Source organism: Dufourea novaeangliae, unplaced genomic scaffold, assembly GCF_001272555.1.
Source record: "Dufourea novaeangliae isolate 0120121106 unplaced genomic scaffold, ASM127255v1 scaffold125, whole genome shotgun sequence".
Lineage (NCBI taxonomy): Eukaryota > Metazoa > Arthropoda > Insecta > Hymenoptera > Halictidae > Dufourea > Dufourea novaeangliae.
In genome coordinates, this window is record NW_015374020.1 from 3,885,749 (window position 1) to 3,912,436 (window position 26,688).

Below are 26,688 nucleotides of genomic sequence, written 5' to 3' on the forward strand. Positions count from 1 at the left end.
AGAAAGAAAAAAAAAAAAAAAGAACGCGCGCGCGGCTAATTACGCAAGACCAGTATGCCGGTGAAACGGGGGTTGAGGGGTAGGGAGGTAGAAGAGATGGGGAGTGGAGGACCAAGAAATTCCAAGAAGCTGGAAGAACCGTAAAGATTTCAACGACCTTCTCCACCTACCTCGTCGCGCGCTATCCTTCGTCCTTCGGGTTGGACGAAGGAAAGGGTGCGGAAGAAACGACGAGAACGACCAGGACGGGAAAAAGGCGAACACATCGGTGGACATTCGAGGGATATCTTTTTCGAAAAATATTCCGTGACGCGATAGAGGGAGAGAGAGAGAGAGAGAGAGAGAGGAGAGAGACCGAAGTGGACGCGTTCGCGGCCGGTGGCCCGCGTCCGGTAGAAACGGTGAACGGTGCACCGGCTTAAGGCCAGTGGAATTATCCTCCTGTAAACACCTACCTAATTAAGATTGGAACATTTTACCGTCCTGCTCGGGGACCCCAATAAACCGCCTAACGTACAGCCAGTTTCTTAGGCGCTTATGGGATCGTTTAATTAATATTGGCGTCGGACCAGCGCGGCCGGCTCGAACGGCCGACCACCTCCGGCGCCACCGATGTGTCTTGCCTCCTGTACACTTGCAACTTGCACCGGTCTAAAGTCACTAACGCGTACGAGGCGATCCGCTTCCAGAACTTCCTTCCCCGGCCGGCTCTCGATTTCTTTGCTCCGAACGGTTCCTTTAGTTTCACCGATTCGTTCGACCGTTTCTTTCGGTACCGATTACGCGGACCGTTTCGTCGATTTCTGGCGAAGAAACACGGCGAGCGCGTGCCTTCGATTTCCAAGAGTTGGAGACGTTTCACTACAAACGATACGTAAGGATAGACCTAACATGCCGTAACATTTGGAAACCATCGACGAGTCTTCTGAAAACAAGTGAAGAATGGAAAGACAGAGAAGTAGACGATGAGGAAGAAGAAGAAGAAAGGCGACGACGACGAAGACGCTGCAACAACGTTGATGGCGCGCGGCTCGAGGGCCCGACTCTCCCCCTCTCCAGTGCGCGTCAAGGGCCAGCAAGACGATTAATCACGGTCGCGTTTTGCGGTTTTGTCGCGCGTCACGACCCACGTGCGTTCCGCGGGGCCCCATTGTTCCGCGTCTAATCGTTCCAGGAACGGTGCCCGAACGATCGTTCTTCGTGGGAGAGTTCCGCTCGCGCGCCCACCGTTTACTCCGGATGCCCTTTCGGACAACCGTCCCCGTGTTCATTTTTCCTGCCGTTTTACGAGCTTTCGACTGGTCACCGTTCTCCACTCGCCTATTATCACCGGACGTGTACCGAGTCGATTGAAAATCGAGAACCATTCCGTGGACGGTGAAACAGCTTTCCCGGCGAAGAACGTGGCTGTTGCGTCGTTCAGGGACGAGGATTCGTGGAACGGGCCGCGTACATTACGAGGATTAAATGGCGTTCGCGAGCACGCGCGCACTCGCTTCAATCTTTCCTGTTCTTCTCGTCGCGGAACAGCAGAAATTTATCCCGTGTCACGGTTTCGCGGGCAATTTAACCGGAGACGACGACGAAAGAAAAAAAAAAAAACAAAGGTACAAGTTAATAATCGCGTGAACGCGGTAATCGGGTAAATCGAGCATCGCGTCCGCGACTGGTCGAGAGCATGCTGCTTTACGTGACGGCGATGTTTTCATTAAGCCGGTAATAATCGGTATGTATCGTCTCTGTCGGGCGAAATTGAATTACCACCGGAAGATCACGCTCGCCGCCGCCTTTCCCCAAGGGGCCCCACGGTGGAGGGAGGGGGGTGGAGCACCAGGAACGAAGATGGCGACGGGTTTCACAGGCCCAGGGAGTATCTGGGTACATATAACGGGGGGCCATTTTTCCCTCAAAGGGGAACGTCGACGGCAGCCGAAAATTACCCCGGTTGGACCACCCAGTTGGCCCCGAGCAGACCAATCTCCTGGCTATGGGCTAATCGAGTCCGGACGGTCCGGTCCCGGATCGCTGGTGGGGCTAATTGCAGCTCACCACCTTCGTACCCTCCAGAGGTCGACCTCTCTATTAAGAGACCTTTACGCTGCCTCTTCTCACGCGCTCCGGCTCCTCTGCCGCGTCACGTACTAAATTGGAGGGTGTAGGCGAGATCCTAAACTTTTTACTTAACCCCTCTGAACGACTTTTCTCGAGGCTCGAGGACCCTCGATCTTCGCCCACCGAGACCTGGCTATCCACCCTTTCTTCGGACTAATTTCATCGGAAATGTGCGCGTTGCCACCTTTTTGCCCGTGATCTCTCAAGCACCTTTTCCACCTTCTTACGTTCACGGTTGGGGTTGGAAAATAGGGCAATGTGAGCTTTTGGTACTTGAGAAATTTTATGATGAAATGCGCCACTGTAATCTTCCAATGTGCCACGTTTGGCGCATATACGTTGGCCACCCCTAGTTTAACGCATAGAAAATCAAGTGTGATCCAAGGCTAGAAAAAGTTGGAACATTCTTGACGATTGATAGAGAAGAAAAAAAAAACCAACCGGTCGGATCGTTCGACCCGAATATTTCGGCCATCGGACCGCGCTAATTTTCACGTCCAATAAACAGACACGCGTCCATGGGAAAAGGATTTCTCCTCCACGGCGAGTTTATGGCTTCCGCTATCGCACACCGAAACGCGCCGCGGATACGACGCGCGCCTCCTTTCCGGCTTTATGGTGATGCGAAATTCCTCTGTCTCTCCGATCTCGCCGTAAAACTATTTTATAGGAGATGTAGACACCGGTTGTTTATTGCTCGCGCGACCTCTCCCGTGTACAAGGTCGAATTACAGCTAAAAGCCTGTGTTCTACAAGACGCGTTAATATACGAGGCCTCCTAACATCTCGGCGTTCCGTCTTGCATCCCCTCCACCAGCCTTACCAGTCTCTGTTCAGTTCTCCAGACAGAGCTTGGAAACTGTTATGATTTCGGTTTAGGTTCTTGAAACAGTTATGAAGAACTTTTATTCTGAATAACTGTTACGAACAACTTAAATTTCAGGCTATATAAGTTTCTATTCAGAAATAAATGATTAAATAAATAATTTAGCATAAAAGTCTGCAGTCTAGTGATTAGAAATAGGGACATTGATGTTATTTCCTTTTTTACTCGCTGTCCTTTTTTGTAGCCGATAAAACTTCTACAGTGTCGGTAAGGGCCTCGAGCTCGAGGCACCGTGACTTTGTGTTAGTAATCCGTCTATATGAGTCAGAAATGATCCAGCCTCGGACGCCCCGCGAGTACTCGGGCTTAATCTGACTTACCTGACCGATCGGCTATGTTCGATCGAGGTTGAAAGGAAAAGCTTCGACGATGATTCTGGCCTCGACGACGGTGATGTATCGTCAGCGGGTATTGCGACGCGTCGGGGAGTAATCGAACGAGAATTCATCCGAGGATACACGATTTTATTCGCAATTTTACGATGCACAATGGTATAAACGGTTTGTTCGATTAGTCAGTCTTATTTACAGAAATCGCGGCGGCCGCAAGCGCGAGAGAGAAATAGAGAAACGGTACGGATTAACCCATTGCCCTACGATTTCCTTGAAGTCTGCAAACTCCAGGATTGTGTTCTCGATAGTGTCCCAGAAACGAAAGAAATTCTGTACCTATCGCAACTGTATTTTCACTATAAAAGTTAAATATTAATGCCAGCAACATGGCATTTCACTTCGACTCAAAGAAACCCCGATAATATTCTTCTGTGTTGAATCGATTTTGAAATCATCAACACGAGTCTGACTCAATGTTATAAGGCAAGGGGTTAAAACGACAGAGTTCCGTCGGATAAACTCGCGCAGTGAACACGACAAGCGAGAAAGCGACAATAATTCGCGTGCGCAAAAAAAAAAAATGCTTAAAACGTACAGCTGGAGATACCTGGAAAGCTTCGAACAATGGGAGACGAACCACGGATCGCTCCTCTTACTGCTAAACGCGCGACTCGATTCGCGCAAACGCGTATATTTACAAATGCTTATAGGGTACGTAACTAACACAAAATGGCTCGCGAGTTGAACGAAAACGCGTTCGCGGACTGTGTCCCGATCACCCGTTCAACGACAAGTGTTGATCGTTCTCTTGTCCAGGCAGGTGTTGCACGTGACCTCGCAGCACCAACGGAACCTGCACTCGCAGTTTATCTTCTCCTTGACGATCCGAGTGTCGTATCCTCTGCCGCAGCAGAGCAACTCGCAGCCGTCGACGCCAGGGCTGGTGGAATTGCAACGGCGTCCCTGTGTGCCCAACGAGCCCGTTTTTCTGTTCAATTTGCAGAAATCGGGGGAATCCTCGCTGTAGATCAAATCGAACCGATCCGGCGGCTTGATGGTCGGTCCCTCGGTGATGAAGCTGTGACCGTCGTTGCTCGGTATCACCTTCGCGGCCCCGTCGAACGACTCCTTCAGCCGATTTCCCACGTCACGGAACGGCGGCATTTTTCGCCAACAGGTGCGAACCGTGCACGAGCCCGATAGACCGTGGCATTTGCACTCTGTCCTCATAAAATCCCTGACGGCCTGCGAGACGAACGAGAACGAAAACTCGCGGGAGAACGTACGATGATCCAGAAGGGAAATTCAGGTGAACTTTTGGAAGAACTACTTCCTCGACGATTTCGACGGTTTTATAATATGTTGTAGAGATCAATATTCTGAACAACTTTTCACTTTGACGAAAATGTTGGTCGGCCCTAGTTTCCAAGACATTCGTTTTGGGTACGTGGTTAACACTGGATGGTGACTTGGCTACCACGTCTGTTCATTGCATTCCGTTTCTACTTACCGACAGTGTTTTGTGAATACCTCAGAAACTAGGGCCGACCGACATTTTCGTGAAAGGAAAAGATTGTTCAGAATGAAATCGGTGAGGAAGTAGTTCTTCGACAATTTGATCGAAATTTATGTAGGTAGACAGGTACCCGTTCACGCGACCAATTCAACCGTGAAACCATATTTAACCCTTTGCACTCGGAATTTCTAATTTTTCATACATTTTGTTCGTTCAGAGGGGACAGTCGAGTGCAAGGGGTTAACAGAAGAAAAAGAAAGGAGGAAGATGTGCGTTTCCTACCAGACGACCAGCGTCGTTGTTATGAAGCTTGACCAGCGTCTTGATGTCGCTGCGCTTCCTGTAAGGCGCGTCCATGAATTCCCGCGACTTCTTGAATCCGAACTTCACGTTGTCCCCGCATCCACCCCATTCCCAGTCACCCTCGGTCGGCAGACTCTTCTCGATTTCCGCGGTACGGATGTATTTGCTGAGACGATTACCTGCGCGCAACGTGTACGAATCTCGCAAGATCTAAATCGTCCGAACGGGATACCAAGATAGGATTCCAGGGGAATACGGAAGCAGAGTCGGGCAGAATTTAATTCGAATAATACACAGTGCAAAGCAGCAGTATCTAAGGGTGTCGTTCTGAGTTTTAAACAGTCAATGAGATTAAATAATTGTTCGACAAATGTCGATTCATTCATAAAGAAGTATTATTTTATAATCAAAATTAAAATTTCCACGTTTAAACGATTGGAAATGACGAAATACTTTTTTTGATCTCTTATTCGTTATTCGAAATCTTTTATCTAGAATCTAGACAATGAGTTTGCCAATCTGTGTACGGGAGCCCACCACCATTCTTACCTTTCGATGTCATTTTGTCGCAGGAACATTCGACCAGGTGTCCCATGGTGCAGGCCCTGGTGACGGCGTATGTGACCCCGGCCGCGGTGATGGCGTTCACGAATCCTGTCTCTCTTGTGTCTAGAAAACACGCGGATGAGACTCTTAACACTAAGGTTTACGGGCATTTCTTACCTACAGTGATAGTTAAAACTAACAAGGGAAGGCACGGAAGTGTCCCCCTCCGATTTTGATAAAACTTCGTATGTCTGTTAAGCAGTCAAAAATAAGGGATACGTATTTCAGGGACCCACAACACTTTCCTTACACCCTGTACATTTGTCTCGTTAAATGGATAGAAATCAGCATAAGCGAAGAGAAATGTTTTCTGTAATTTTTCTTATGAAATTCGAAATTCGTCAAAATGACGCGTCCCGTAAACCTAGTGTTAAAATGATCTGGGTCCCACTATTTAGGGCACTCTGTACAGAGGAAGGGGAGATTGTAGCGCTCGACGATTCGAGGCGGACGCCGCTCGAGATCGGGGTGCCTGGGCAAGGAAACCGATCCGAGGGGCCGCGACCACGTCGGATTTCGGTGGCCGTGTGTATTCGGTTTCACCTGTCACGTCTCCACTCCATCATTAGGCGGACAATGCACGGCCAGGAGTTCCACCCCTCTTCAAAACGGCAGATTACTACCTCCTGCATCCAACGTCTCTCCCACTCTCCATCCCCCTCTCTATCTCCGCGTCACCCATTGTCTCTCACCTGGCCGAGCATCCGGCTTTTGCAAATCCTCACGAATCCCTTTCTTTTTTTACTTCCGCGTCTACGGTGACCCTTTTACTCTCTTTCGCCGTTCTCGAGAGCTTTCCTCTCCCTCTTTCACCCTCCCTTCAATAGTCCCTCGCGCGATCAACGTTCTTGTCGCTCGACGTCGCGCGACAGATAGAAATCTTGCGGGGTCCCGATTAACTTATAATCGTAACTCGGAATGCGGGGCCCAATTACGGGGATTTCGTTGCGCGCTCGTCGGCGGGGAGGGAAAAAAAGGAAGTAAAGGGCGCGGCGTCGTCGTATTTCGAGTATCGCGAGCAGATCTGCTCGGTCCAGGGAACGATCGAATCGGGCCGGTCGCGTCGAAGCGTTTCCGCGCCGGTAGGCAATTATCCGTTTCGAGCGTTTAAACGAAAACCAGTCGCGAATACTAATGTTGCGGCGCGTCGCGGATCAAAGCACGCGCCTCGAAATCTCGGGCGACATCGCGGCGGAAAACGTGACGGAAAAATAACCAACGGAGGGGAAGGTGGGGCTCCAGAACGCGGACTTGTTCGTAACGAAACGAGGAAAGAATCAAGGTAAGGGTAGGTGAGGAGGGAGGTGGGAAGAGAAGGGAGGATGGGCGAGTCGCGGCTCGAGAAGGGGTTATACGCGTTAAGCCTGGTTCTTCGGTGGTTCCCATGGATTCCAGCCGGGTATCTTCGGCGCGGATCGACGCACGGACGGACGAACCGTACGTACGGACAGACGGACGAAACGAGAAGACGCGAGCCAAGAGAGAAGGCAGCCTGCCACCGCCCGCGTATCTTCCGATGCATCGCCTCACCTTTCAGTGCGTATTTAAACGATACGATAGTTTTATACGAGCGATCTGATATCGAGGTTCGAGAGCGAAAGGCTCTCCGTGTTGTTGCTGCTGGATCCCAGAGTTTGTGTTGGTTGCCCGTGTTGCGTCTCCTGGCTTTTGCCCGCCGTTCTCTCGATCGCGATCTCAACCCCCTCATCTTCGGCCGCCTTTCCGTGCGTCCTCGTCGATCTTTTAACGCGACGAAATCGTTCGATCTCTCCCGCGTAAAACGTACATATACATATACAGTATGTCCGGTTGTAAATACGAGAAACGACGTAGGTAAAGGTCGATGGATCATTTAGCAGGTACCGTTTGTGTCCTCGTAAGGCAAAAATCGACATAGGTACGCTGCACCAAGGGAGCAAGGGATCGAAGGTACCCCTGAAGCTGACCGATACGATTGAAATTCGTTTCGCGATCTGGGCGAACGACACTGCGGTGCAAACCGAGTTGTCGGTACTCGTAAGCGGAGCTCCGTGGCGGAGAAAAGGTAAAAGAGCGTGGCGTCGAGGTCGGGGAATGTTCGAGGCGGAGAGGAGCAACAGGTAATATAAATCACTTCGAATCAATTAGACACGAGGGATCGCGAGCCGATGATCTTGCAGTGCTGCCAGGTGCGCACACGGAGCAGCGCGGGCATCGTCTCGGGTCGTCCCGACGGCTCAGCCAATTATCAGCATTCCGGGGCATTATCCTCGGAGCGAGACTTACGCCGTGTTTAATTGCGAGTGTTCCTCTTCTTCTTCTTCTTCCATCCCTTTCCTCTCATCCCCCTCCTCCCGTGACTGTTTCATCTTTTATTCTTGCGTCGCCTCTTGATTTTCGCGTTTACTCGCGAAACGGTGGTCACGGATGCCACTCGGACGCCCGTTACAGATGGGTAGAAATTATCATACGTGACTTCGACTGGTTGATTCTTATAAAGACGAAGGTATGATTCGACGACTTTATAAGAAGCAACGAATCAAAGTCATGCATGGGCGTAGCCAGACGGGGACAGGGGGAAAAATTGGATTTTGCCTCCACCCCTCCCTTTCCAGAGTTGCAAAATTTTTGTGTGATGGGCCCTCTACAGTTTGGTATCGGGAATTATTACAATTTATGCCAAATTAACCCCTCGAAAAAGTCAAACGATCGCGGTGGCGTCAGCCGTCGTTTCGTGTCGATCGAAAAGCGTCCATCGTATACGGCGAGGATCCGTCCGGACGGTATTTATTCGCGAGCCGCGATTGGCGTTTTTGCGACACCGATCGCGCATCAGCTCGCTTAACGGGACGCCGCGATTCTCGTCCGCGGGTCACGGCGATATACTCTGCGCGAATCGCCGTAAACGGCTGACGTTTCAAACTTACGACGTTCGGTGAAACGTCCGAGCGAAACAAACCGGCACACGGCGGTAACGAACGATTGGACGCGAAAACCGATATCTGAACGGAGCAAAGAAGGATGGGTATGGGTCCGATTCCGTGGGAGCGGTTTTGACGTGGATCGTCGTGTAATCCGCAACCGATCCGCGAAACGGCGAATCGCGGTGGCGTAGGCACGCTGATTTATCGAATTTTCCCGCGTGTTGCACGACGAGTGCACGCGCACGCCTGGCCTCGAGAGTTCCGTCGTAAATCGCGCGGTGATTAATCGATCGGACGGATTATGTAAGCGTAGTAATTTGCGACGTACGCGATGCATCGTGGCCGCCATTGTAGGAATTATGTCGCCGACTCGGCCGATCGACGGGTCCCAGATACCATCGATCGGTTCTCGCCGAGTGATTTGTTTGGCCGGCAGCACGCGATTTATCGCGGTGGATGCGCCGATTCGTGCGCAATAGATCGTTGTTCTCGGCCGATCGACCGACGGATCGATCGACTGACGTTCGTAAATCGGGCAGAGTCGCGATCGACCGTCTTTCGAAACGAGTCGCGGCTCGAGACCGGATGCCGGCTTCGTTCTAATTGCGAATAGATCCGGTGGGTTCGCGGGATGGCCGAGGAACGACCTAACGGATGGGGGGAAAAAGAGGAGCCGATCGTGCGGCGACCGGAGGGACAAGCAGAGGAGATAAATTGCACCGTTCGTACCGTAAATAAAGAGAGGAATATCGAATGAGAAAAGAGGCACACGTTGGGATACGCGTTTAGTTAACCCCCGGTGTAGAGATCTTACGAGAGAAACCTCTCCAATAAATACAGCGAGAACGGACGCATGAATGCCAGCAAAAATCGCCCAATGACCAATTGCGGCAACGGCCACTCGCCTTTTCCCGAGATTCCGCGAGATTTTTTCGGCGGCTCGGTATCACCGCTGGATTCTCCTCTTTCGCAGGAATTTCTTCTCGATCTCTCTTCGCCCTTTCCCTCTCTCTCTCTCTTTCTCTTTTCTCGGTCGACACCCGTCGTCGTCGTCCAGCATCCTCATGCTCCCGTGTGCTCTTCGCCGAGGGGACCTGAACTCGAAGATACCGCGGTAATTACGGCGAATCCTCTCTCTATCCGTTCATTTCGTCCTTCCCCCACTCCTTCTCTATTTCTTTCGTGCGCGTTGCACGACATAGAGAGGCATCCAGACCGAGTGAACCGCCGGCGATTCGACCGGAGGAATTCACGGGGAAAACGCGGTTTCGAGTGGAGGCCATATATCGAGAGGAGATACGAGCGAGGGCGAGCCAGGACGAAGCGTGGCGAAAAGAGCATCCTGTCCACGGTGGAGAACGGAGAACGCAAAAGATATGGAAGTTCTCGTTTTCTCTCCCCCCCTCCCTTCCACCCCCCTACGGTGTTTCTGTTCCTCCAGCGTTCCCTTCGGCGACTCGTGAAATCGACCGAGCATTCAAATGTCACCGGCGAACGGGCAGAGTCTAACAGAATAACAGATCTGTCCCGGCATTCCCGCTCTCCTCTTTCTCCGCGGGAGCCATCCTCCTTTCACCCTTTCGCCCGATTCCTCCGATGGAAGTTAAAGCCACGGTAGCCGAGATACAATAAACGTACGGGACATTAAACTGTTTGCTATTGTCAATCCTTTTGTGGGGAGGATACCGGCCGCGCGCATCTTTTTCTGCTCCGTGCATCGAGGCACCGCCTGAGTACAGTCGATCGGAGAAGTATCGATTCATCCCCCTGATGCTGCTGGGTATTTAAACGTCGCGGTTGATTGAAATTCAAAATGTACGCCTAGCGCCGTCTTAAATCGGGAACGCGGATCGGTATGCGACCCGTAAATTCCCGGGACAATGGAGAAGCGTCAAAGTAGAGAGGAAAGAAGAAAGGAATCGAGGATGACGACCAAAAAGAAAAAAAAAAGGCTGTAGTTCCCGCTGACAGTGGACACCAGAGGAGCCTCGTTTAGTCACGGGCAATTTCCTTCCTGCCAACCGACGACTTCGTCGCTGGAAGCGAGAAAAATCGGGGTTTCCCTATTCAACGGGCAGACACGCTTCCCCCATAATCGGCGCTCATGGCTCGCGTATTGTTGTTTCCTGCGGCGAGGGTGCCCGACCAGTCCAGCCACTGCTTCGCTTCTGGAGCGAGAGAGAGAGAGAGAGAGAGAGAGAGAGATAAATCGTAAAAATTTCCTCGCTCGGACCTACCGGGAAGTGTACACCACCGACAGTTGCCCACCTCCGTTGCTCTTCACGGTGTCAATTGAGTTTCGCGCGATTCGAAGAATCCCCTGCCGCACAACGACGTTCCAAAACCGTTACGAATACATTCCGACGTCCAGCGTCAATTAAATGGGGTTTTCATTTCACTGGCAACGTCTGAACAAAAAATTTTTAACACTAGAATTACCGAACCCGTCAAAATGACGGATTTCAGATTTGTTATTTTACGATTATTGAAGTCTTAGAGACATTTCCATCGGCATTTATGTTAACTTTTAATTACTGATGTACTTTATATTACATTATAGTAAGCTATATTGTATTATATGTATATCAACGCTGGTAGTTCTAGTGTTAAATAACCGTGAAGAATCCAAAAAACACGATAATCAACCGATCGACGTGTCTGGCGAACTCTTGGTTCCAGAGCGTGTTGCACGTCGACGGGAAATGCGTTGGCGAATTTACGAATATTTTCGAGACAACGACGACGGTGAGGGAAGCGAGGCGATTGGGACGGTTCCCCGTCCTTTACGGAGCGCATTAGTTAGCACCGAGTTCGCGAGGCGACAAAACACTTAGCGCCGTGGCGCTAAATCGGTTTTAGCTCGCTCATTATCGTCCCGTACCGTCCCATCCTGCATACGTCTCGTCCCGAACGGACCCCGGACCTCCGTGCGCGACTCCAGAAGAAAGAACTCGTAACTTCCGAACACGTTTGCTCGCAGGACATTTCCACCCACGTTTACGTAGCCCAGAAAAACAATTCGATCGCCCCCGATCCGCCTGTGGATCATGAAAAATCATGAAAGCTTGCGTCGGAATAACAGTAAGCACTCCGGAGGGCAGAGCTTCAGTGACATCGCCGTGACAACAAATACAACGAAAAATGTCTTTGTCTGAATTCATTTGTCCGGTACCGTATGTATCGCGAGTGTGTATCCCGACCGAAGGGAGACGCGATACACGTCGTAAGTTGTCGAGTTTACTGGAAGATTCCAGCGACGCCGGATCGGAGGTTACGATGAGATATTCAGGGAGCGAGTTTTTACGAGCCGACGACGCCGCTCGCCGCGCACTCTTACCGCCAAATAATTAGCCCCCGATTTACTGGCGATTCCATTTAGCTCTCGCCGCCGTTCCTACCCTATAACCGATAAACGCGGGATCCCGGCGTCTCGAGGCGGCACGAACGCTGCGGCATCCACGGGACCACCTTGGTCGAAAGCGTGGTTTATTAAGCGTAAACCGTCCTCTTTATTTCCGCGAGCGCTACCGGGAAGATCGGTGGTTTAAACGCCGCCGATCCATATGCGATACCTATCTTGTTTTTCTGTCCAGGTTCAACAAGAAATCGGGTTATAATATAGTTAACGCGTCGTTGAACACGCGTTCGCGTGTTTATCTACCACGGTATCGAGAAAAAAAGATAGTAGAGCGGCACGTTCGAGCGTCGCGCGTCCGCTGGACGAAAATAGAACTGCTGGGCAATTATCGCGGAACGAAATCGTTGCGAAAACTAACAACGAACGAATCGCGCGCGAGCGACACGGGGAATTGAGTTTTATTAACGCGCCAAGGTGAGCATCCTCGTTAGAGACGTGAAACGTCGACGAAAAGAATGTTTTCGAGGTGACCCGATATACGGCGCACGTATCACGTACAGTGAAACAAACGAATCTTGTGAGTGAGACGAATGAACGTGTGTACCCTCGCGAGCAAACTCGGATTCCCTGTTCTCGGGGGAAATTTTCTGAAATCCAGCGGATCCATCGGTTCAATCGTTGGCTCGACTCTCGGTGGCCACTAAAATCACGACGGTCGAAATGATATCGTCCCTCGAACTCCGCCTCTCTCGATCCCGAGAAGAACGAGCAATTTGTTGTTTCGAGGAGGACCGTTTTTAGTGGGCAGCCGTTTCCTCTACAGCCAAGCAAGACTTTACGGAATCCCGGGTGAACGAAGAAAACCACTCTCTTAATTTGGCCGAGACAGGCAACGGTATCGACCGTGGAGGATTCGGGGATCGTCCGGATCCTTGGCCCCCGGTACCGAACGAACGCATCGTGGCAGCACAATAAATTCCTTCCTCCTTACCTTCCACCCCATCTCCCCTCCATCCGCCCCCTGGTAGCTCTTTCCACGGGTTTTTGACGCCCGTGTTCCTCTTATCGCGACACGCGGCACCCCTCAATTAAGAGGTGCTGCTCGTCCATGAATGTTCTACCAGTCCAACCTCGGATCTCCTCGGAACTCGGACCACACAGCGGGAGCTACCTGCGGAGCTAAACCTATCGGCCAGATCGCGTCCATAAAAATTAAACGTCGCCAGATAAATAAACGTCAATCGAGAATTAAGATAGGCGCCGCCGGTAGCGTGTCTTTCCCCCCCCCCCCCCCCCTTTTAGAAGGATCGACGGACACACCGGCGGACCACTCACCCCGACACGCTCCCACGAATTTTTCTCTTTCCTCCGTTCCGATCGACGTATACCCGATCCAACCCGAGAAGAGTACCTCTCGATCTTCGTTTCTTCAACCTACCCATCGATTAAAAGATTAACATTTCAATCGGAACAGCCTACAGTGTTCAATTTTATTTTTGGCTGTTTAACAAACCGTAACATGTATTCTGTTTAAGGGAAATCGTTTTTGTAAATATACACTACAAGATGAATACAAAGACAATGTCAACGTCGTTCCTGTTCCGAATTTCACTTCAACTGTCGTTTATAATTTATTCAAGCCGTCGTCATTGCCAAAGAAATAGGGGTAAAAGCTGGTACATTTAGCGCGTTATAATACAGAAAACACGTGTTTCCAAACAGAGAAACCGCGATGGTTAAAGCCGGCATGGTTTCCCAAAGAATATTGCGCGAGCGGGGGTCGCGACCCCCGCGAACATAAAAGGCGGGTATTGTCCGAGTACACGCGGCCTCGCCCAGGGTGGGCCCGAAAAACTCGTATATTTCTTGCCAGTCGACTTCCCAGGGCGAGAGCTGTCTTCGCCCGGGGTCGCAGATAAATGACGACGTCCAGGATTGTCACCCGAAACGACCGGTTAACACATCGCCGCCCCTGTCATCGATCCACGCCGTCTAATAATGCACCCGGCGGTCCCAGGATTTATGTACCTGCCGTTCGACCTTTTTCCGAACCGGCTACTACTACCACTACCGTTTCTGGGACGTGTACCGGGGGAGTAGAGGGGGTAGGGCCCAAGCTTTCCCGAAAAATGCACGCAACACGGAAAGAGGAGACAAACCTAGCGATCTAGTGGCGCTGGTAAACGTGTATCGATGCACCAAAGAGGTACACTGACGTGCAGACTCGATGTCCGCTAGGGGAAAAAGTAGCGTAGGGGAAGAGCCTCCCATCACTTAATAAATTTATTTTAATTACCGAAATGTTAAATCGAAAGATAATTTGGCAGAAATTTCAATAATTCCCGATACCAAATTGTAGGAGGCCCTCTTCCTAGGCCACTTTATTCCCTAGCGGATGTCGAATTCGCTTGTCAGTGTAGGTACATATCACTGTGTAATTACAACGAAGACACGCGTTTACGTTGGTTCGGTTACACGGTACGATCGCGTAAAAAATCATCAGCCACGGAAGCTCGTTAATTGTTTACGACGCAGCTGCCGTCTGAAAGTTTACGATTCCTCGACGACGGTATATAATATAATCGGACTTTGTCGTGTTTACGGCGCGGTATCGTTTTTATGGGGTGAGGCAAGCCCGTAAGTGCCAGATGGAACGCAAATTAGGTTCCCGTCGAGTCCATCGATTCCCCCGTCTGTCATCTAAAAACGGGGGGATGGGTTCGTGGTTTTTTTCACCGAAGACGAAGCCTCGCCTTCCGTTTCCATGCGTGTGCGGTATCGGAATTCGATTCTGTGAATTCCATCGTACGGCACAAAACATCCCGTCAAGCAAATATCGTTCGGAAGAGAACGAGAGTGAAAGAGGACGAGAGAGTTAATTAACCCGTCGCGATTCGTTCGCGTCGAGGCCCTGAGACGAGCAGCGGGTTCTGAAATAATACGGTGTACCGTATCTCTGAAATCTCCGAGCGGGCGAACGCCGATCGTCAGGGCATCGCCGACAGTGTCGGATATAATTCGATCATCGATCGTCCAGCGTGGAATCCACGCGCGCTCTTCGTACGTTCGTGCGGGTAGGTTGCTCGGGCCTGCCGACGAATCGCATCGGGTCCACCAGGAATCACGATCGACAGGATCGATGGTAATCTCGCGATCGTGGGGGAACCGAACAGTGAAACAGATAAAGGGTACTGGGGGATAGGAATGAAAGAGACGAAAGAAAGAAGAATAAGAATAAGAAAAGACGAAAGAGAACAGTCTCCGAAGACGGTCGCCTGGCAATGAAGCCTTTAATTAAGGGAACATATTGCCACTAATATCCGACGGACAGTGTCAATCTGTCAAGCTACCAAAAGGCACCGATCTGATAGCGGAACCTAGAGAGCAGTTCGGCCTATTGGACACGCTGTCTTCGATTTAGTTGTCGTGCTCGATCACCCGGAATTAATAGATCGGACGGGTAACTAAGCGAGCCACGCGGAGACAGGTTCGGTTCTCCTCTCGTCTCCTTTGGAGCGCGCGCTAACCCAACGGCCGCGTGAGAATCTTTTCTCGTGCACACGAGCGCTCGACCCTGCACGGCCGATCAATTTGTTCCATTTCACAATCCGTAACCGTTTACGCGCGCCACCGCGCCTCTATCGAATATTCGGATCGTCGTGGACCCCACGAACCGCGACAATTTCACATCGACCACGAAGAATCTCACGCTTAGATCGAGATCACGATTCCTCTCACGGGTTCCGCCGCGTGAGAAGTCCGCGAATGTTACCAAGGGACAACTGCGTTAATTAAAGAACTCTTACGAAATCGTCCTCTGCGAATAGCAGGGGGGAAAAAGTGTATATACCTAACAGAGTAAGCGAAACGTTTTGCGCCGCCTACGGGACTTCGAATGGCAATCGAGCGCGGCCATTTAACCGCCGCAATCTCGACGCGTACGCAAACAATTTCCAAGATTAATGGAACCCGACTGTTGCGCAACTTGTCCGGCAAAAAATAACCGTCCCCCTCCGCCATGAGTTCTGGGCCAGTGTACTTTCCCTCGGTCGCGACAACCTCGTCGAGGTTAATTCGAAAATAATTACGCGTCCATCGAGGACAACTCGGGCGACTTCGATGGACGATCGGTAAGATTCGTCTCGAATAAAGCGATCAATGTCAAGGCGGAGCTCGAGGGCGATACGTATCTATGCCCACCGCGAGGAGAGTCTCTTCCGGAGAGGCGTGTCGCTCTCGGTCTATTGCGTTTAATCGTAACGAATCGGCACGGATCGTTGAAAGGGAGTGTGTAATCGACATCCGGCTCGCCTAATCTCGAACTAGAAACGCCTTGTAACCAGCCCATGGTCTACTAAACGGTGTTTTTTGCCTACTTGTCGCGGATTCGCGAGCTCTTTCGCGGAGCCAGATCATGGGGGGTCTAATGGTGGTTGTAGCCCTGGGCCTTACGATCCAGGAGGCCCTTTCTGACCTTCGATTTCGTTATCGTTAAATGTCATTCAATATTATTTAAAATAAATTTTAATTTTTGAAGATTTATGTATTTTGTTGTGCTGTATTACAAAAAAATCCTTCCCCTCTTTTCAACCAAGGGGGCCCCCGAAAATTTTATAGCTCTGGGCTACAAAAAATATTAATTCGGAACGGCTCTTTCGCCACGTTTTCGCGTCTCAAAGGGGGGTCCAGCCTTTTCTTTTCTAGGGCGACGCGTTAATTGCCAATAGATCGAGTCGGAATCACTTACCCCTCAGTAAAATCTTCCGCAAGGACCTCCTGATGGTGGTGCAGTTCCACCTGCGGTTACGGAATTGATACTGACACTCCCTGGTCCCGACCTGCACGCCCCTCGCGATTTCCTTCAGCAACGAGGGCTCCTTGCGACAAATGTCCGCCATCTTGCCCCTCAGTCTTCTAGTTTTCTTGCAGATGAGCATCGGGTCCATCACCACCTGATTTCCAACGGTCCTAAAAGAAATCGAGAATCGATCAAGCTCCTCCTCCTTCCTTCTCCTTCTTCGCCTTCGACGGAGGTCGGTATCGAACGCGCGTTTTTTTTTTTTTTGTTCTCTTTCGAGGGCAGTCGCTGTCGATGAACGAGCCCACCCCCCACCCCCCTGAAACTGAAGTTGGACTAACAGAGTAACAAAAGAACGGGCAGGGACGGTACTTGGACACGGCGAAGCCATTACGGTAATTAAATCTCCGAGCCATTGTACTCGTGACAGGGGCACGGAGCAAAGAACTATCCAGAAACGGACAGGACGGACGAACAGATGCAAGAAAGAAACGGTCGGTAGCAAGCAAAAAGAGAAACGTACAGCCGAAGGGAATCGTGGACGCAGTGGGAACCGCGAGTATACTCTCCTGCGGGACCAGAAAGAAGACGGGCAAGAAGAACAGGGAGGAACGGAAGGATCGAGACCGGGACACCGGGGGCGTAAAAACGTCCTGGCTGATGCAGAAGAAGAGGAAGAACCTCGTACGAATCGAAAGAAGAGAAACGAGACGAGACGGGACGAGAACAGACGAAACAGCCAAGCGAAGAAGGACGAGGGGTGGGGTTGGAGGGGCGGAAAGACAGTTCGAGGCGACCTTCGTTACGAAACGTTAATTAAGATCATTAGTTCTGCGTCGGTAGGATGCCGGGACGCGTACACGACGGCCTCTCGGGAATGCAACGACCTTAATGGCAATAATTCCGTTAAGGACGACGACGGTTGCTCGCGCCCGCGTGTACACGGACGCGTTGGCCGGTTTTCGTTCCGCGCGAATCCCGCGAGCAGAAGAAGAGAACAGACGGGGGAAAGAAGCGGGTAATGCGGGCGGAGAAGTAGTCGTCGTCGTGCACCGAGTGACATCGTCATTTGGGCGAGGATTCTTGGCTCGAACGGCGACCGTAACAGCGAGGACAAGAACGTCGGATACGCGGGAAGGAATTTCTCGAGAAACTCAAGAACGAGAGATCGAAACTACGGTCAAGAGGGATGTCGGTTGAAGCCGGTTGCGAACCGCGCCGCGCAGACGTTCACCCGATGAAAAAACGGATAAACGTTGCCCTCGTTCACGGGGAAAATATACCGCCTTGTACAGGAAATCCTCGATGAGTGTTCGAAGGTTTCTCAGAATTGAATATTAAATATTTCATAAACTAATGACCATGTGTGGCTGAAACAAATATCGTTGAATTCAGAATTCTATCACTGCTGTATGTATTCGCGCAGGTGCGCAGACGGGGGAGTACGGTAAATCCACTCTCCACGAGCGAATAATAGGCACAGACGGTTTCCAAGAAGTCGAAAGTCGTGACACGATTCTCTTATCGTCGTGCTAACAAACGAAGAACTAGCTGTTACGCGGGCTCCTAAAAATAGCCAATTTCTCTTCGGAAGACCGCCTCGAAACGTGTCACGTTCCACGGAAACACGTCTTATGGTTTGGCATCGAGCATAACCGAAGCGAAATTTCAACTACGAGGGGGGAACACAGTTATTCCCGGTTCGGAGATTCTCGGCTACAATGTAACAAAAAAAAAACAAACAAATAAAAACAAAAACCACGAGTCAAATAGAGGAAAGCAGGAAAAACGTAGGAGTCCCCCCCCCGCTGCGTGACACTCTCCCGGCCTTAGAGTTCAAAGGATGACAGCCACGGAATATTTGCGTTGGTTCTTTAACGAGCTGTGTGCAGCTAGCCTCTCCTAACGCAAATAAACGAGGAGATCTCAGGTCTGTCGATACACCTATCTCGCTCCGGCTGTTACGAGAGCAACGTTACGACGTTATTAGTGCAAACAAGTCGCGTCTTTTGACGATCGCTGCTGGCTATTAATAGTCCCCGGTCAGCCTAGCGGAATTGGAGTGGTCAAGAATCGAGGTCCCCGCGGGTTTTCCGAGCCGTTTCGCTTCAGCGATACTATGTGTCATCTGGATGACGAACTGGCACAAGATTCGGGAGTGTGGGCACGGTGGGAACCAGATGGAGAGAAAGTCTAGTTCGCCTCGAGTTTGAGACAACGAAGTCGATCACGGGAGATCGTGATCGAGAGTGGGTGGTATTTCGACTAGAAGGAAAGAGGAGGGGGAAAGGGGGGTGGGGAGGGGATTTGTGTTCGCGTACGCGGAGGCAAGAAAAGAACCGGAGGATGGACACGTCGTCGCGAACGAAAAGCGTGGAGAGGCCGGTTAGGGCGGTCGACTTATTTATTGCCTCATTAGACGCACTCACTTTGCTCGAAGGCAGCTCCACGCTGTCTGCTCGGATAGACAGTGACGAGAGAGCAAACGTAGCTGGCCTCACTCGGCTCGTCGGTTCGTACACGCTCTCGAAGCCCGGCGAACCGGAAAGGGAAAGAACGACGTCTCGATAGGGGACGCGAGAAAGAGAGAACCCAGAGAAGGAGGAGGAGGAGGAGGAGGACTGTTGTCCCCCCCCCCCCAACTGCCGAAAGAACCTCGGGAAGAAGGAACGGAACGGGCGAGAAGGAGGACGAGCAGAAGAAGAACGGTCGCTGGATCCAGTCCACCCCGGTGAATTCTTCGAATATCTCGCACCGTCCGGACGAGACCCTCGAGGATAGGAAGAAAACACGACGGAAGTCAGGAGTACCTCGCCTCCGAGAGGAGTTTCGAGGACCAGGGATATAGCGTACGATCGAGAACGGGGGTATCGATTCATCGTTCTGTTTTCGTTGAATTTCCAAACCGAGACTACCGGAGGAATCCGTCTGCCATCGGGGAGCTAAAGAACAAGACGAGCGAGAGGAAAGAGAGGCCGCGAAGCGGTTAAGTGAAAAATACAACGAACGGAAGTCGAAAGTCACAACAGCTCGTGCCAGCTAAATATGCGCACTTAATCTAAATCATCCTCTTGTTGCTCTGCCGCGCCGTGAAGCCACGGGACACAAGCCTGCAACGATGGGGTACGAAGGAAACGAAAGAAAGCAAAGAAACGCGGAGAGTCGCTGCTACTCCTATCGCCACGCGCCAAACCGGGACGGGAAAAAGATAGTTTCACGCTCCAATTTTTTCCTCGACTGGATTATCGTTCGACGTTACATTCGTAACAGAAGACACAGAGAGCGAAGATACCGAGAAACCGGGCGAGAGAAACTAAGTACGGGGAGGAGAGATGATCGGCGCGCGTAAAAAGAGCATTTTAACTCGGCTCGAGAATGCCCTAACAAATTGGTGGCAAGGGTTAGCTCGCAGCCGCGAGTCTAGATTGCGTTTCGAGCGTCGTTTCCCAAGAACCTCCAGGAATTCGTGGCGAGACTCTCCCGAGGCCCCCGATCGTTGAAAGACCAGAAAGAAGGCTCGCGTCGCGACGAACCTCTATTTCCGTTTTCCCTATCGGCCCCCGCCGCCCCGATCGAAGAGCGTATTCCTCGCGCTTTACCAATTATTCCAGGCACGCGGCTTAATGAAACCCGATCGAATCGAAAGATCACCAATAAAATTAGGGTACAGCCTGGATAACGCCGGGGTCTTAAAATTCCATACATAGTCGGCCGGCTCGAAACAATTTCGAATTCTTCCGTCGGTACGTCTAGCGTTGGGAAACGCAACTCTACGCCCCCGTCCCAGCATTCCACGAAAATCGATTCCTTGCTCTTGCTTGTACGAGACACGAGTTCCAACCGCGTTAACTACACTCCCCCTTGATCAAAGTATCCTCCGTCTTTTATCGTTCCCGTTGAATTCGTCGCAACGTCATCTCTCAAACTAATCGCTGGTTACGTCACTCGAACGTGTACTAGCTATTAGCGGGACCGGTTAATCGATAGCTCCCAATTAACCACGAAGAAACTGCCGACGAATCCAGTATACCTATTCCCGGATTCCATCCGAATTCCCCTCCTCCCGTCACGCCGGGAGAAAGAACAGAGACGAACGAATAAAAAGCATAAAAGCACCGAGAGGAGAGTTCAGGTTCAACGGCTCGGTTCGTGCGTGTCGTTGGGCCACGCTACGCCGATTCAGCGCAAACAGGGAGCAGGTTCGGAACGCGTGCAGGACCGCGTCAATGGATCCGTCGTTAAACGCTTCGTTTCTGATACGCGTGTGATTGCGGGGCCTAGCCGGCCGTTATTACCACCGCGGCATATTTTGACCCGGCTGCGATCGACACACCTTGTATCGTGACAAATCGAGCATTTCTTTACGGTGCCGCGCCTCGTGATTTTCGCCACTCCGCGACGCGTTGTTCAACGAATGTTTTCAAACGAGATTCGACGTTGTTCGTTTTGATGAAACGTGACGGATAAATTTTATTCTGAAATTCTGAGAATATATTCTGTCGTGGCCTCTCGACTACCACTACAACCACCGATAAATTGTTAGTAACCAGAATTTATATCTGAGGGACGTTCCCGGTGGCTTCAGGTTACAGGTGATGCCACGATGATGCCGGACAGTCCTACAAACAAAACAGATTGAGAGACTTCCTGGATCATGCCGTGATTTTTGTACGTTCGGTACTGGACTCCAGAAAGTTCTCGTAACGAAAATACAAAGCAGGGCAGTGTACTGAAGATTAGAATACAGATATGCTTATAGATATGCTTCGCGCGAAATCGTTGGATGCGCGTTCCGAATCTCGGTAATGTTGTTCGCCGAGCGGTAAATCAGAGCCGTACAAAATTATTTCTGTCTTGCAGGTTGGGGATCGAGATGTCGCCGGCCGAGGATGATCGAGTGCGCGCGTGACTCGAGGGTTGAGCACTAAATTTATCACTCCGTCGGCGTAGATCGAATTGAAACTGACCGTGGATAAACGGCCGAGATTGCGCTACCCCTCGGTAGAGACAGGCATCGATGTTCGTGTCTTTGTTCGGCTCTAAAAATGCAATAGAGTCGCGCCATTCGGATACCTTTTCGCGGGATGGCTCGAGGAAGCCTGAACGGTTGGTTCGGGCGTGATTCGAGGCTTGTATCAGACGTGGTAACGAAAAGGGAAGAAATTATTTGTGTTTACACGTTGGCACTGTGTACAGACGGTGGTGCACGCGTGTCCTTAGTTCGTACGAAAAGGCTTTTACGACTGCAACTAGGTAAACCGCGCCACGGTAGGGTGCTAATCCTCGGCGAAACCTCGAGGAACGTTACTCACGACGAAAATAAGCATTACGATGGCTGACCGAAATACGCTCCGTATCGGGAGCAAACACTCTCCGACGAGTTTACGGCACGTATGTACCCTCACGAGGCAAACTCGGCTTCCTCTAGGGGAAAAAGTAATCTAGGTGAAGAGCCTTCTACTGTGCCCTTACCACTTGGTATTAGGAATTACTGAAATTTATGCCAAATTAATATTCGATTTAACATTTAAAAACGAACATTTAAATTTGAAGACTTTTCTTCTACGCCTCTTTTTCTCCTAGTGGAAGCCGAGTTTGCTCGTCGGTGTACGTAAGTATTCTACCTTGAAACACGGCGTTACGATGTGGCGCAGTGGTAACACGTCAGGTCTGGCCAATTTGGCGAATCGACGGAAATTGTGCAAGAGCAGAGGGAATGGCCAGTGGTGGGGACGGGGGAATAGGATTCGCGTGGATCGCGCCAGTTCGAGGATCGAACGCGAAACGCGCGTGACCTCGCGTCACACGGTCTGCTCGGGTCTTATGATTATGATTATACCCGGCCGCGGGAAAGAAAGAGAGAGGCCAGGTGAGAGAGTGCATCGGGTGGGAGTATCGTGTTGTCCAACCAGCGAGAAGGTAGCCGTGGACTGCCCACCGCGGCTCATTGGCCGACTTCGCGACCCGACCGAACGCTATCGTATTATCGGCAACCTGGTCGTTACGATACCCGCGGCCGATCTCGCCCCCGATCACGGGACACGCCGTTTCCACCTGCGACCCACCGAACAGGTTGTCCCGTTCCCCATCGAGGGAAGAAGAAGAGGAAAGGGATTACGATAATGGAAAGTATTGGATCATATCGCGAGGGATACGTATTTGTCTATCTTATCGCGTGCAATTAAATCGTTTCGAATAATTCGATTGGAATATCAGAATAATCGAAAAGGAAATGTTACGAAGGTTTAATGACGCAGAGGCCATTGCGTTTTAGAAATATTCACGAGCTAACGAGTGATCGAGGACGCGGATGAACGTAAATGCAGTGGCGTTCCTAGCATTGGTGTCACCCCTTCTCCCTCAATATTACCCCCCCCCCCTTTAAATACCCATAAATTTCTTAACAAGAAATGGCCATTTTAAAAATGTAATTTTTTAAAATACAATTGAAAACACAGAGTGTCACCAGGAACGGGCCGCCCCCCTAGTGACGCCACTGGTAAATGGATAACTGAATTCTGATCGCGTCGCAAGATTCGTCGACAAGCACAGTTTCGGAAATGGAACGCGCACAAGAATTCACCGAGGCGCCTGCCTCCTATGGTCCTCTTCTTGGTTCGCTCTCGATTTTCGTGTTTCGTGAGACTGCTCGCGGTTTGACCGGCGAGGAAGAGGGACGCGCGAGGCAGAGAAAAGGGGGCTGAAGAGGATGGAAAAGAAGCAGGCGAAACGGGGCTGCTGCCGACTTACAAATTATACGCGCTCAACGAGATTTACGGTGACGCTCCGAGCGAGACCATTGTCCATCCTCGCTGCTCGCTTCTTTACCTCCTTACTCCTCCACACGGTTCCCGTCTTTGTCCCAACCCTGGATCGTACGGATCCAGAGCTTCCTCCGTCCGCGTGTCTCTCCGTAAACGTGAAACGAACAACAGAATGGAGCCCAGAAGAGATCGAGCTGAGCCACCGAACGAACGTGGTGGGAAGGGAGGGGAGGAAGATAGGATAGTATTCGTCGCGAAAAAACGGAGGAATCTCGGCCGAGAATCCGGTTCCGATCGGAGTAATCGACCCTCGAATTCGACCGAACAAGAACAGAGAATGATAAACCTCGATGGTTCTCCATGGAAACACCGCGATGGATAATCACGATGGAGAAAAACTCGAGAAACACGATGATAGAAAAGGTTCCTGGGACCTACTTAAATACCTGTTAAATACCTGTCGCCGAAACAAACCACGAATACCTTCTAATATATTTATCAAACACAGTGTGGACGTCGCGGACAGGTAAGCGACGGCGAGGTGCGACGGTACAGCGTCGACCGAGCGCGGACAATCCCCTTTAAATCGTTGACAAATATTTGCTCGACCTTAGGTGAGACCACTTTTTGCCCTCCGCGGGAACTACGATTCAGAATTTTACCTGTGCACCGACGCGTCCAACATCGGACCCCGTCTATACGTGAATCCGAATTCTCTCGAGAACTGGTGTCAGAACAAAAGCACCGAGGAAAACGAGATCGGCTTCGAACACGATCGTTTTTACATCACGGATCGAAGCGTGATTCGCGAGACTAGAGCTACCGGTACGTAAAACGCGTACGCGAGTGCAGGGAACGATGTAACGTTGTAACGAGGTTGCTTCTCGTCTCTGGATGCTGGAACCTTGGAATGGCAGGGCAGCGATAACGGTCTATCGTCGTACAAATATTTACATAATAAACTCGGATACACATCGCGTTCACGAGCTACCGAATAATTTACTGTTCCTCGAGATACCTCTCTCTCTCTCTCTCTCTTGAGTACGTAACGGAGTTACATGGAAACGTCACGTGTCGTTCACGAATTCGCGACGTATTCACCGTCTTTTCAACGACGTACGTTTACCACGAGCTCGGATCTTTCCTCGAGGATGAGCCGACCCACCGGCCGACGCAACGACGATCCAAGTGAACCGAATCCACAATTCCCGCGCAGGCAAGACATTTTCCCGGGAACGGTAACGAGCATTTTAACCGAGGAGAAATGAAACCGTAAATCTCCGGGCAAGTCTTACTTACGGGATAGCAAGAGTAACTACCAAAGCTGGATTTATGGCGTCATTAATCATTCCGGGTGCGCGTAACGTGCCGCGTAATTGATAACCCAGATGACGTACCACGGAACTGGAGCACTCGTTAGTTCGTCACGTTTGGAAAGTACCGACGTTAACCGCACTCGAGGACCGACCATTTTTCACGTAATTACCGGCGTAAAAGTGTAACGCTCTTGATTACAACGACCCCGGCTCGACGCTACTCGTTTGGAACCCCTTCTACGCCGTGACAACGTTCCGAGGAGCCAGATAGTGTAAAATTCCGCAAGACGCGTGCTATCGTCGGACTCTCGAGAGAATCTTCCGAACTGAAGAAAAAAGAAAATAGATCTGTAGGAAATCACGTTTCTGAGGATCAAGTTTTAGTGCCCCATGGAGTGTACCACGGTGTTTTTGTGTTTTGTCAACGATAGTAGACAAGTGTTGGGACAAGTGGAGAATCGAGCGAGATAAACGAGTGAATCAGAAGGGGAGAGAATACGTACCAGAAAGAGCCGGCGATAGGGGTGACGAGAAGAAGGCAGACCGCCACGAGAACGAGGCGCATCTCCATCCCCTCCGCCCCGCGGAGTACCTTCGACAATTGGCCGATCGGTTTTCCTTTTCTCGTGTCGTTCGTGTCTCGCCGAGCACACGGAATTACACGAGCAGCGTGCTCGAGCAAACCGAACCAGAGGAAATCGCGCGCTATCGGAGTCACCTGATGTGCGTTTGACGTCTGCCAGCTACGTCGGTGTAATATACCACCCGAGAACGATTCCTGACCTACGAGAAACCGTCGAATAACCGCACGAAGTTTACGCGACGTATCAACGTTTCTTTGGAGCGTACGCGTTAAATCACACGAGTTCTTTTGAAAATGTTACCCGACGGTCCGAGTCTTTTCCCCGATCTCGAAGGAGAAATTCTTTATCGAGCACCCGATCTCCTCGACCGTCCACTCTCGACTACTTTCTCGTATCTGGTCTTCGCTGCTGCCGACACTTCACCGAAGCACGATCGTGTTTTTCTTCTTCTTCTTCCTCTTCTTCTTCTTCGTCTTCTTCTTCTTCAACGTCTACCTCTTCCTTAATGTCGTTGCGGCACACTTCTTCCTCCTTCACCAGCCGCCTGTTCTTCTTCCCCGAGCTCTTCTTTCTCCGTCGGCTCGGAATACACCGATCAAAGAGAAACAGCCTCTTTGAAACACTCGGGCGGGCATAAATATCGAGTGCCGCGAATCCTCATCGTCTCTTCTCGTTCCAGACTACCGTGAAACGATGGAAAAACAATCAAATTATAACTGGCTGCCTTTGACTCGTCGATCGTAATCCGCGGGAATTGCAAATGGCCGCTGTCACGAAACGTACCGTGTAACATCCGGAAGTGAAGTCCTCCACTTCCGGTTACTCGAACCAGATACTACCTTCCCTGTTATCGTTCCTGCTTTACTTCCCGTTCACGAGAGCATCTCCCGTAATTTGCTTGTTCTCGATCCCTCGGCCGTCGAATTCCTTTTGTTTTTCAATCCCGCTCTTCGATCTCTTTCCCAAACGATACTCTTTTGTTTTTTTCTCTCTGAGAAATTCTCTTCTCGATCTTTGCGTTTGTCTAAAAGCACCAATTTCGGCGCGACGCGATCCGAATCAAGGAAGCTACCGTTTTCTTCCGGCGGGGACAAAAACGCGTTGCGTTCCTGCCAGAACTACGTCACCACGAACTTTGAGTGTTGCCTTACCCCCACCAGAAATGTACCGAGCAGTAGAGAACATCTGCCCCACCATTCGGCTTCGTTCT

The 26,688-nt window shown here is 50.8% G+C and overlaps 1 protein-coding gene across 1 annotated transcript; it reads right to left on the bottom strand.

Moving 5' to 3' along the window:
• Window positions 1-4,113: 4,113 nt before the first annotated feature.
• On the bottom strand, window positions 4,114-25,465 carry LOC107189051 (protein Wnt-6-like). The gene is made up of 5 exons (XM_015577483.1): window positions 25,398-25,465; window positions 16,764-16,984; window positions 5,699-5,818; window positions 5,129-5,328; window positions 4,114-4,575 (listed from the first exon to the last, which is right to left on the bottom strand). Exons 1-5 carry the CDS (start codon window positions 25,463-25,465, stop codon window positions 4,114-4,116), a joined length of 1,071 nt encoding a protein of 356 aa, XP_015432969.1.
• Between the last annotated feature and the right edge of the window lie 1,223 nt (window positions 25,466-26,688).